Source organism: Gadus chalcogrammus, chromosome 12, assembly GCF_026213295.1.
Source record: "Gadus chalcogrammus isolate NIFS_2021 chromosome 12, NIFS_Gcha_1.0, whole genome shotgun sequence".
Taxonomy (NCBI): Eukaryota; Metazoa; Chordata; class Actinopteri; order Gadiformes; family Gadidae; genus Gadus; species Gadus chalcogrammus.
The window spans coordinates 4159673-4172351 of NC_079423.1; the positions used below are offsets into that span (position 1 = coordinate 4159673).

At 45.5% G+C, this 12679-nt stretch overlaps 1 protein-coding gene across 1 annotated transcript in view; it reads left to right on the forward strand.

Annotated features, from left to right (window-relative positions):
- The window catches only part of scfd2 (sec1 family domain containing 2), a 91286-nt gene that overhangs the window by 16565 nt on the left and 62042 nt on the right, over positions 1-12679 (forward strand). Inside the window, exon 4 of the mRNA XM_056603591.1 lies at positions 1080-1255. Coding sequence (XP_056459566.1) covers positions 1080-1255 — 176 coding nt within the window. The remainder of the gene's footprint in view (positions 1-1079; positions 1256-12679) is intronic.

Genomic DNA, 12679 nt, shown 5'->3' on the forward strand with positions numbered 1-12679 from the left:
CTAGACCGCTTACGCACTCAAACACTCCTCAACAAAGAAACACATACACTCACACACTCATTGGACATTTGTTCTCACAGACTCCCAAGCCAAGCGAGCCTCAGTGGACAGTATCTATGCTGATAGAGATAATATTATGGTGTGCAGAGATCCTCTGTCCTGTGCTGAGTGTGTGATGGTTGTTAAAGAGGCCAGTGGCTATATATAATAAACACAGGGCTGTGAGAATCTCACTTAGCCTGTGTGTGTGTGTGTGTGTGTGCGTGATTATTTCTACATGAGCCATTTGTGTGGCATGAGAAGCTGATTTTGATGCACAAAAACAAAAGGGGGGACACTCCTTCCGTCCTACTCCCACCTCTGCTCATGGCAGGAAGGCGGCAGCGATTAAATCTGCATATCGCCATCTAGAGGTGTGTAAGTGGATCATGAAATATTAGCGTGGATATCACTTTTTAAGTACGTACATTGTGGATCATGGTACACTCCATGTGGAATGCCTTCTCTGGGTTGCAAATCACTTCCTTTAATATGCACATTTTACCTATAGTTGGATGCTATGTACGCGTCCTCATTTTACAGAGTTCTTCATTTTACGGATCAGCAGCAGTACACATTGGAAAAAGCTCAACGAGATCCATAAATGCGTCAATACTAGCTCACATGTAGTATGATGTTCGGAAACTTAGTGTCAATGTATAAGACAACATAAATGTGTGTTTTTTTTATTTTTTATCGTGCATTAGCCAAGTATCAAATATTTGAATCGGGATGCGTGCATTGTGAATAGTCCAGAAAAATATATTAAGTGGTGCTGTGGTCATAAAATATGATCCCATTAGATCACAGTATATCTACAAGACAAATATAAGACTATATCACTGCTCGCTTTACATAGTAGATGGCAGTGGATCACATTTGGATCACATTAAAAAACAGTCGAGTAATTAGTAGATCAGATAGCAGATTGTTTTAGATCACTGTATATCGTGGGATATCGTAGTGGGTCACAGTGGGTACATCATGACGACCGACTCCGTATTGATCAGGCTGATGACTGTACCCCGCTCCTCCCCTAGGTCGAGTGACCCCCGAGCAGCTGTGCTCCTATGTGCAGTTGTTCCGGAGCGACTGGGAGGCGCTAGAGAGTCACTGTGGGGTGCTGCAGCTGGGACTGGCCACGGCGCAGACCCTGCGACACCCCGCTCTCCCCCGCTGGGACGCATGCCTGGGCTGCCAGCGGCTGCTGCTACAGGTATGCACACACACACACACACACACACACACACACACACACACACACACACACACACACACACACACACACACACACACACACACACACACACACACACACACACACACACACACACACACACACACACACACACAAGTGCGCACCTAGCCATGTACACACGCACATGCATGTGCACACAGACACACTGAATCACATGCATGCTTCCACAAATACAACCTATAACATGTACTCCTCTTGCATAGCCCATCCTGTTTACATACATACGCTCCCCAGTGCTACACTGTCCATATGATAGTGATTAGCAGCCCTGTGAGTGTTGCTCGGCCTCCATTGCCTCTATCTGCATAGAGGTGTTTGAGTGAAGCGTGTTGTGTTCCAGTAAACATGGCCACACGCCACAGTGTTTAGAGGCCCTCGGAGGAGGAAGCGGCGTTTCTCCTCACGGGGGCGGACCGGAGTGCGCTGGGCGGATGTACACGTGTCAGACCACGGCCGGGTCAAAGGTCACCAGTACAGCTGTGCAAGGGAGAGAGGGAGGGAGAGCGAGGAAGAGACGCACAAAGAATGAGACTGATTGTAAGTGAGAGACAGTAGACATCTTTAATGTATTTTCTTAAATTCTTATTGAAATCTATTTTGTAGTCCATTTTTGTTCTTTATTGTTGCTATTATTGATCTGGTCTGGTTTTCCCCCCTGCAAAGCCCTTTGAACCTTTGAACATTCAGACCAGCTGCCCATACGGTTAATATTTGAAATCCATGCTTTGCTACTTATTGTTTAAGTATGTGCTGTGCTTTGTGATTCAGGTTTTTCATTCTATACAATCATCTGCATATGTGCTATTCTGTAGTGTAAATACGTGCTATGGTAATTTCTTAAGTATGAACGCGTGCTATGCTAAAAGAAAATTCTGAACGCATGCTATGCTTTTTTTGTTCTCTGAAACCGTACTGTTCTATAGTCTATATAAGCTAGCTCATACTGAGGCCATTTCCTCCTCAGTGTTTTCATGGACTCTCTTAATTACACCTGAGGCTGTAAAGTAGAGCGCTACACTACTTAGGAACTTATTAAAGAAAATAAGAGGAAAAACAACACAAGCAGCATCCACCAGCTCTCCCTGCCAAACTGAGTGAGAGAGAGAGAGAGAGAGAGAGAGAGAGAGAGAGAGAGAGAGAGAGAGAGAGAGAGAGAGAGAGAGAGAGAGAGAGAGAGAGAGAGAGAGAGAGAGAGAGAGAGAGAGAATTAATGAGATGGAGAGATAGAGCATCCCAAGGCTTACCGTCGATGTTGTAATAAGCCGATATCATCCACTTTCAATGTTTTAATATCATATTCATATTGTGATATTAGTCTACAAATCTTTTGGAATTTTGGTTACGGCCATATGGGAACGATTTTTGTTTTAATTAAAATCTCTGCAAATGGTTAAACACACATTGTTTGGGAATAATAACAGATTTTTAGTTCAACAATAAAGATTACATTTTAATTACAGTTTGTAATTGTGGTTCAAATGCATGCACACCTGGTTGGGCATTGGCAAGTTTTGAAGGCTGTATTTCCAATCCAGTCCAGGCTGATTTACAATTTTAAATGTTGAACTGAACACACCACTGAGTATTGGACCAAAGGTTCATTGGTTTGCTAACAATATGAATTAAAAACAGCTTTGTCGAGTGTAATGGACTATGGTTGCCCAATAGCTCACAGGCAGTGAATAGCTCAAACAATAACACTGTCACGATATTGATCATACATTCACATTTACATTTAGGGCATCTTTACGTATTCATTCAACCGTATTGATCAATACATTTTGCTTAACAATGCTGAGCTCTCCATTACCTGTGTGCATGGCCTGCCCTACAATGAAGAAGACAACATGAGTTGTATTCATTTAGCTGCCGTATTGCCTCCTAACACATCCTGGGTGGGGTAACTGAATGTTTTGAAAAACGAGATGGCCACTAGGTGATTGAGGCCCGTACTCTTTAAACAGATCAATGTTACAGTGACCTGTTGTTTGGTTCAGCAGTGCCATGAACACAGAACTTGGCCTTCATGCAGAAGCACATTTTTCCGAAATCATCACATCTCCCAATTGGACCTTGAAGGCTTGTTTGCCATGGCAACGGGCCTGTGTTTATAATGAGGTATTGGGGATGAAATGAGATGGGTCTCCTCCATGCCCTGCTTATTTGATTTCCGTCTGAGGTTTCTATCGTTATTTATTTATTTATTTATTTAGCTTTGGCTTTAGAAAAAAGTTAATTGCGCCTAGTGGCGGGCCAGTGTTTACCCAGAGTGTGTGAGGGCCTCTGTGGGTAGGACTGCCCAGAACCTGGGTTCCCCCCACTCACCCACCCACCTTGCTGGAGGGCATGAGACCCACCACCACTACCTCCGCCGCCACCACCACTGGACTTACATAGCAGTAAAGTACCTCCTTTGATGGTACCAAGTATCTTAGCCTTTGCCTGTACTTAAAATAAGATCAGTAAATCAGTCTCTCATTCGTTGTTATTGGTAAATAATCATAATGATTGGCATTTGGAGAGATCCTTAAAATTCTTCCAAAATAGTTGTATTGACTTAAGAACTATGATGAGACTGTGTGTGTGAGTGCGTGCTTGCATGCATGATTCTGTGTTTGTACGCACAATGTGTTTTTAAAGGTGTCCATGAGACTTCTATATTCCCTTTTAGCATGCTAAAGTCTACCTCATCAGACAGGTTAGCATGCTAACGACACCAGCAGCTGTTGACGGCAGTGATTAGCATGCCATTGACGGCAGCAGTTAGCAGTGAGAGCAGACCTAACCTCTGTCACCCAGGCCCATTGCTGCCTCTCCACTGGGATCAGCAGCCCGGGCCGCCTCAGCAAACATTCCTTCTCCGTGCTATTAGCGGTCACACTATAGCACCCCAACCCGTAGCCCACCCCAAAACCCATCCCGTAACCCCCCCCCCCCCGCCCCTTTGGCTACACAAACTCCTACCAGTTTCGAGAAACGTATCAGTCTGTTCCGCCTCAATCCATTTCCCCTGGAATGTATGTAAAAAAAATCTAAAACTTGTTCAACAAAGTATGCATTTATTAAAGATAGATAGAATCGTCATTCAATCTCACTTTTATTCCTGCTAGCGTGGCTGTCATAATACAAATAATAAAAACTGATTTTCCTGAATAGAATTTACGATTTTTTTGGCAGTGTAAAAATATGCACAATGAGGATAAAATATGATGTTCCGTCCTGTTGACGTTTTTTTACCCATCATAGAGTCAGAGGAGATGGAGGCAGATTTAAAATATTGTTCTTCTAGCCCTGGTTATTTTTCAATCCGCAACAGGCAGATTACTGAAAATCCTGCCTGTTTATGTTCTGTACATGAGCTTGTGTGAACTAGACATACACACAAACACACAAACACACACACACACTGCAACCAAATATTCCTTCAACGACCCCTCGTACAGTGTCTGGGGTCACCCCTGAGGCAGCCCCCTAAGACCTTTAACCTTTAACCCCCCCTGACCCATCCTGGGAAGAAGAGACACTGTCCGGCAGTGCCTCAGATTCCTGAGATCTGTGGAATACTCAAGACCGTTCACACCGTGTCCCCGTTACGAGGATCTGGATGAAGACGAGGCAATCTGCGCAATACTTATAGCGTGGCTTACACACGCAACATCTGGCTCCCATCGCTGCTTACCCTGCGAGCAGAGTGATGTTGATATTGGTCCTTTTGTAGCTTTCATCTTATCTGAGCTGCATGCCACTGGCAGACAGACAGCTTTAAGCTTGTAATTGCTTCCCCCCCCAGGCTACGGAGCCTACCTCCCCTTCCAGGAGCCCAGACACCCTGCACCCCCCTTCCCAGCAGGGGGGCGTGCTGGAGGTTGTAACAATGGAGTGTGACTGTCTCTGGGATGTTGGACACCGGTGACCCCCCGGAGACCCCCCCCTGCCGCTTAACGGCGTCTCATCCGCGGTGACCTGGTTTGACCACCATTACCCGCGCTCCATCCCTTTGCCCCCTCGTCCATCCATCCATCCATCCAGCTGCCTTCCGTACCCCCAGCACCAACCCATCTCCCTCCATCCTGTCTCATTAACCCCCTGAGGCTCATCTCTGATGAGCCCTCCACCTCGCGGGGACATTCTGGGGCTCTGAATTAAACCTCTAAAAACATGGAGGACATTTTCTTAAGAAATAAAGGTCATTTTGAGGTCCATACAATATAGTTTAAAGGATCAAGGATATTTGGGAAACAAATCAACAGTGCTAAATACTTGGATGAGATTATTTGGGACTAGCCCATACTGTTGAAGACATGGAGGATGTCCTATTCTTCCCACTGTCCTTCTGCTCAGTTTCTCCTTCATATCCTCCTCCTTATCCCTTCATCCAGCGTAAACAATAGCTATATTTCAGCCCTGCGTGGAAGTACCACAATATTGTCCAAACACTAGCCATAGAATAACATACACATTGGTATATCCTTACCCCCTCACGCTATGCACTGTCCGCCTGCTCTATTTTGAGGATAAACACGCCATCCGCCAGGAGAGGAAGATGGGAAAAATGAGAAATTCGGGTTTATCGGAGGGCCGGGGTTATTTACCTATCTCTTCCTTCCTGTGTTTAGGCAAGGGGGATTATATCTAGAGAGGGAAACAGTACCAGAGTTCACTCCTACCAGGATAACACAGAATTAGCCCTTCTGCTCCTCCCAACCCCGTCCCTCTCCTTTTTCTGTCCTTCAATCTCCTCCTTCTCTTCCTCATGTCCCCCCCCCCCTCTCGCCAATCGAACCCGTGTTCATCCCTCGACCAATCGCCTTGCGGCCCCGGCACAGCGTCGCCAGTCGCGGCTGTGTTGACATTACCCCGCTCAGACCAGGCCTAGAGTACTGTCTTGTTTAATAGCCAGAGAGGGCCCTGTTTAGAGTTTGGGACCTCTTTTTTTTTTAACAGAGGTTTGATGGAACGACGGGGGCCAAAGAGCAACACTTGTCCCACTTCCTGTTATCATTACCTCTCAGTCACAAGAGACGTAGGCGATCGGCTCCCCGGCCTCACAGCTTTACTCATCCTCAATCGACTTGTCAGTCTGGGTTGTCCTTGGTTGAGTAACAATCTCTGGTGGTAATTTCCCATGATTCATTAGGAAATGGTGACATGTGCGTGTTAGTGTATAATTTTTGGGTTCGTTTTTGGTTTACTATTTGTTTAGAGAGGGTTAAGTTCAGGGAAGGGTTATGGTTTTGCTAAGGCCAGGCTAACGATTTTGGGCCAAGCCAAGCCACAGCAATTACCATCGCTAATTCTGTATAGCTGCATTTATATCTATAAATGTTCCACTACTCGGTCCTAGATAATACAGTAACTCAGAGACCGTTGCAATAGGTGTATATTACACCCAAAATGGCTGAATAGCTGAAATTCTCAGCGCCGCAAGTGATTTTCCCGAATTTGCACTTTCAACGTTCTGCAAAACACCTTCTCTTTAAGGAAATGCTATCAGACCCATACCTCCCTCCACTGAGCTGAATCTCCATGCAGGGAATGACTTTGTTAATAGTCTGGTGTCGCAGCAGCTCTCTTACAAAGTTCTAGAGAGAGTCAAATGTTTGTAAAAGAATATCATATATTCATATTGAAAAGATATATAAGGGTAGAGTAGTATCCCTTCAACAAAAACTGGTGTAATGAATTGGTGTTATTAGCAATATTAGTCTTTATATTGTTATTAATGACAAAGATGTATATAACACAAAGTAGAACAATTTAGTTGCACATGGAAAAAAACGTCATTCTATCAAACTAGTATAGAATCTTGCATAGAAAACCCTTACTTTTATTGAAGAAGAAGACGAAAAGTAAGGCGTTCTATGCATGGTATAGCCTGATATAAGCCTCTGAAACTGAAATGATTCCAGGGTTTTCCTGAGAAAAATAGGTTGTTTTCTGTAGGCTAGCTTTCCGACTGCAGACAGAACTTTATTCACCACGTCAGTACATCTGTGGCACATTTCTCTGCGGTTCTCTATTGTGTTTCACTTCAGAACCCAAACTCTGAGCGTCAGGAGAACCTTTCATGTGGCCTGGTTTTTTTTCCCTGACACTAATGTCTGTTTTTGTGTGTTGTTGTGCAATCTCCAGGGGGAGAGGAAAAAGTTATTTAACTTTTCTCACAGTTCTGGTTTGTCGCAACTGCTAAAGTTAAAGCAGCGTAATCCTGTGTGACGTACAGAGCTGTGTTTGTACCAAGGTGAAGAGGGAGGTGGCAAATGCCAGCCCTGCTGATTAGAAGCTCCTACACGCACACGGTCATCTTACAGTCTGGATGAAGTGCGGCCTTGTCAGCACTAGCTCTGTCTCTGTCTCTGTCTCTCTCTCTCTCTCTCTCTCTCTCTCTCTGTCTCTCTCTGTGTGTCTCTCTATGTGTGACACTCTCTGTGTATCTCTTTGTTCTTCTTCTGGGGCCTGTTGACTTGCCACCCTGGCGTCGGACATTACATATTTAAATGCGTTCCTCCAGAATACGGTAGACGTATTGACGTAGGCGTAGGGAGAGATCCCCCACAATGCCTTGCATTCACGCTTGGCAAAAAGGCTGAGAAGGATAGTAAGAGACATAGAGAGAGAGACAGTGGCCCTACAGTATATCTCGAACAGACCTGGCCACTGACCACCTGTTTAATCCAAACGTTTACCACTCCTTCTTCTGACGTGCATGGTGATGTCACCACACCCCGATGGGCCAATCCGGGTCTCCACCCAAAGCTGCTTTCAAAGCCCATCTTGCCCTCTTAAAGGCTTCCTTCAGGATTGATCAACCTGGGCAATATTTACTGCTCTCTCAGCTCTGGCAAAAAAATGATTTTTATAGTGACTCAGCCCTGTACTCAATAGCATCTAATGGTAAATTATGGTTTTCATTACTTGCCTTTTGCTAACAAACATACATTTGTGATCTGCTGCCGAGGAACTACAGATGCAAATGAGCTTAAAGCTGAAATGTACGGCTCATCAAATGCCAACGCTTATGTTTTAAGCGGGACGCGGCCCCTTTTTAAATCAAATAAATAAATAACAATTCAAATTTTAACTGGTCCAGTATTGAGCGGGTATGCTGCGGCCGCAATCGTCCCCTAAAAGTCCCGAAGTCCTCCTCTAATACGACTTGAATCCGTGTGCCGTAATGTAATGCGTAAAGCACAGGAGCCAAGGTAGGAGGGATCAGTCCATCAGATCCTAGCTGGGGGGCTGGATAGTACAGGAGTCAGACGGTTTGACCCCCAGCCAAAAGGTTCCGGGCTCAAACCCTAATGTCCCAAGGCTACCTGTAGGCACCATTGAGCAAGATGCCCTAACCATTATCTGTGCATTTCTAGCCAATGTAGTACATATCAGAAAATGCCATTCATTAACTGTAAAATGTTTTTTGATTAAAGCGCTGAAATGAAGAAATGTTAAACTGGAGACAATGAAAGTCTTATCTTAATTATCCATAAAAGCCGACCCCCCCCCCCCCCCCCCCTACATTCTGTTATTACTGTTTGGAATGTTAAACCCCACCTCCTCTGACTTAGTGATGCAGTCACCAAAGCTGCTCCATCTTGGAGAGGGTGAAAGTGATTAGATGTCAATATTAGATAAGTAAAGACATGCCTGGAATGTTTTGATGTGCATTAAGCTCAAATATATTAGAAATGTTAATGAATCAAGATGAACATTGATCCGATGTTCTTCTGGTAAATGCCTTGTTGATAACAATAACAATAATAAAAACCTTTTATATTGCATCTTTTATTACAATCATTGAAAGCAGAGTGCTTCACATCAATACCGAAAATCATTGGCAATACCGATGGGATAAAGTAAATACAACACGCACATGGTCTTGCGTTATGACAGCTCAGCATTACACGACGAATGGTATTGATTCCACATTAATGACCATATGCAGCACGGCATGAATGAAGGCTTTTTTGGAAGGAAACATGGTGTGCCTTTGGGCAGGGCGGGTTTAGAGTTGCACCCAGCTGCAGCTGATGTCCCCTTTATGAACACAGAGATACCAGAGACCAGGGAGACATGAAAGTCTGGGGGGGGGGGGGTGCATGTGCGTGCTTTTATGTGCTCTGCTAGGTCGCGCTGCGTGCTTCCTGTTGTTGACACACACACACACACACACACACACACACACACACACACACACACACACACACACACACACACACACCTACACACACACACTCACACACAGGCCCAGTGTTCAGGCCTGCAGAAGGTCCATCTCAGCTCACATTAACTATCAGCTCATTTGTCACTACCTGCTGGGCAGAGGGCAAAGGTCACAGGCCACAGGGCGTGTGTGTATGTGTCTGTGTGGGTCTGTCTATTTATCTCTGTGTGTGTGTGTGTGTGTGTGTGTGTGTGTGTGTGTGTGTGTGTGTGTGTGTGTGTGTGTGTGTGTGTGTGTGTGTGTGTGTGTGTGTGTGTGTGTGTGTATCTCTCAGTTTATCTGTTGGTGTGTGCGCTTGTGTCCATGCTTCTCAGAGTAAGCTGAGACCTCTCCAGGACCTCTACCTTGGGCTGCAGAGCGGGGTTATGGCAGTATGGTTCTAATTGTGTCTGAACAGGGAAGGGTGAAGAGGAGAGCAGGCCTGGATGGAGAACCATGGTCAATGAGACTACCCCATGGAGGTCCATGTTCTACGACCGTGTGTGTGTGTGTGTGTGTGTGTGTCTGTGTCTGTCTGTGTGTGTCTGTGTGTGTATGACTGGCACACCATGTTCTGCTGGTCTTTGCAGAGCATCTGACAGCTAGCTAGTGCCCCCTACAGTCAAAAGTCAGACAGAGGCTCTACTCCACACCCAGATGTGAATAAGATAGTAGTACTGGGGGTTAGGGGGCTAGCAACACCTCACCGCCCCCGTAGACTCCAGGTCGCTTAGCAAAGTGGGAATAAGGAGACTTCTCTGTAATACCTTGTAATTATACCCATCTGAGCCCCCCCCCTCCCCCAAACCAAATCTCAAATCCTTATACTCTGTTGACTCTTGCCCACCTTGTGCCCCGAGGCTGGGGGAGGCTGGGTCGACCAATCACCCAGGAGATATTGAAATCACCGGTTGCCGCGGTAACTGAGCATCCAGGGGGGTTGAGGGGGTCAATCAGGGACACCCTCTGCCTGTCATTAATTACCCAGAGTTCCCTGGGGCGCTGGCCTGAGTGGAAGCTGAGAGCTCAAGAAGTGTGATCAGGGGGAGATTTGCCGTGTGTTTGATATCTGTAACGCACCCCCCCCCTGCAACCCCCCCCCCGTACTAGTGGAGCGTGTGACGGTGTTAGCAAAACACTGTGTTCAGCGCACATGTCACGTTAGACTCTTAACTTAAGCCTATCAAATTCACCTGTCAGACATCTTACCATGAAAGAAAAAAAGATCTTTCTTTTTCGTGGCCAATGATTGAAGGCTGTTCGTGTTTGAAGGTTCTTGGTTCAATGGTGTAACACGACCCAAGAAGTGTCTTTTGTGTATTGTTTTGGTGTCGGTCTGTTTACCCACAGTGCTTTGTGTCAGGTTTGTGACCAGCCACAACACTCCAGATCTCTGCCTCTCTCTGATTCTGGAAGTTTCCATGTTTAGGTTTTTGGACAGAGCTGGGTGGATACAAGGATTTGTCTGGCTTTCAGGGAAGCTTTGATTGGTCTCGAAAAAACAAAAACAAAACAAATCTGTTTGGCAATGTTAATCCCGACCCCTTTTTCCTGACGTCATCTTTAGCGAACTAAACACAAAACGACAGCCTTTTTACTTTGGAGCTAGTTTCAATTCTGCTGCCTGTTTCGGGAATCTGATGGACAGCTAGATTCGGGGAGAGATCAAGAAGAGTCAAACTCCCCCGACGAGTTCTGGAAGAGTGTAAAACGTCTGTCATTTGTCCCTTCTCATTCCCGTCACAATCTCTTCCCTCTTCCCCGTTTTTCATAATGGTTTTCCTATCCCCCGCCAACAATTTCCTTGACTCTCAGAACTCATAGTTCTGGACCCTCTCTCTGCTCCTCACATTAATGCCATTAGTCGGGTGTGCTCATGCATTGATGTTTGTGCATCTCATTACGTCTGGATGAGGTGGGGGGGGGACGTTTATTAATGCAGGGTGGATAAGGACCGCAAGCACATGTTGAACTGAAACACTCCTCTCTCTCAAACACACTCACACACACACACACACACACACACACACACACACACACACACACACACACCCGGCCTCCCCCTGGTCTGTCTGGGAGGGATTTCCGAACACACACAGAGGGTCCTTCGGCTGTGTGTGTGTGTTTATGTGTGTGTGTATATGTGTGTGTGTGTGTGTGTAATGTTTGTGGATGATCTGGTATAGAGAGCCTAAGAGCGGATGGACTGAGAGATGAAGTGAAAGAATGCGTCAGAACAACTGCCAAGACACTGAACATGTTGGGCTAGCTCTGTCGCAGGGACTGCACTTTCAGCTGCAGGGAGAGATCCTGTTAGTTGTGTTTGTTTGTCAAACTGTCTCCTCTTTATCTAATTAGTAAGTTTAAAATTCCAAAAATTCCTTGAAAATTGTCAAATTGTTGAAAATTGATCATATTTGAGCAAAGTTCCCTCGGAACAAATCGAGGACATTTATGTCTAATGTAAAATGTCTTTCGCCAACTGCCACAACAGACCGAAGATTAAATGACGAGAGCCAAAACTCGCTAAACCTTGCAATTTTACAGATTTGGAAATATAAAACAATTCTATTGTTGTTTTTCAACACATTAGTTTAATCTGCAGTCTTTTGAAATGTCTTCCACCATGACACCAACTGCCAAGCTAATGTTTGCTCTGATTTATCTGATTGCTACACTTTCCACGGTTGTCCTACTTTTCATCCGATCTGAACTGAAATGCCCTGTCCCTCTTACAGCTATTGTTCTCAACAAAGCCACGCCGGGGGAGACATGTGAGTCTGGTTTGTTCTGTCGTGGTTCTCAGAGAAAATAGGAATCAAATGGGGAATCAAAAGCAACCCAGAAATACAAAATACATGCACCGACGCCCTGCTGCTAATTATGAGTGGGCGGGGGGAGGGTAATAGGGTCCGGTCCACATGAGGCAGCCACATGCTCTCTCTCTCTCTCTCTCTCTCTCTCTCTCTCTCTCTCTCTCTCTCTCTCTCAACCCATGCCATCTCTCGCTGTCATTCTGGTCATCATGTCGAAGCCTCCCTCTTCTCAAGCACTTCTTTGAGCTGTGTGTGTGTGTGTGTGTTCAGAGGAACCACAGTCAGAACAGACTGCAGCAGGAGCATCTCTCAGTCTCTCATCTCCCTCTCACGCATTGACAGCAACATGCTTTATTGCTACGTGTA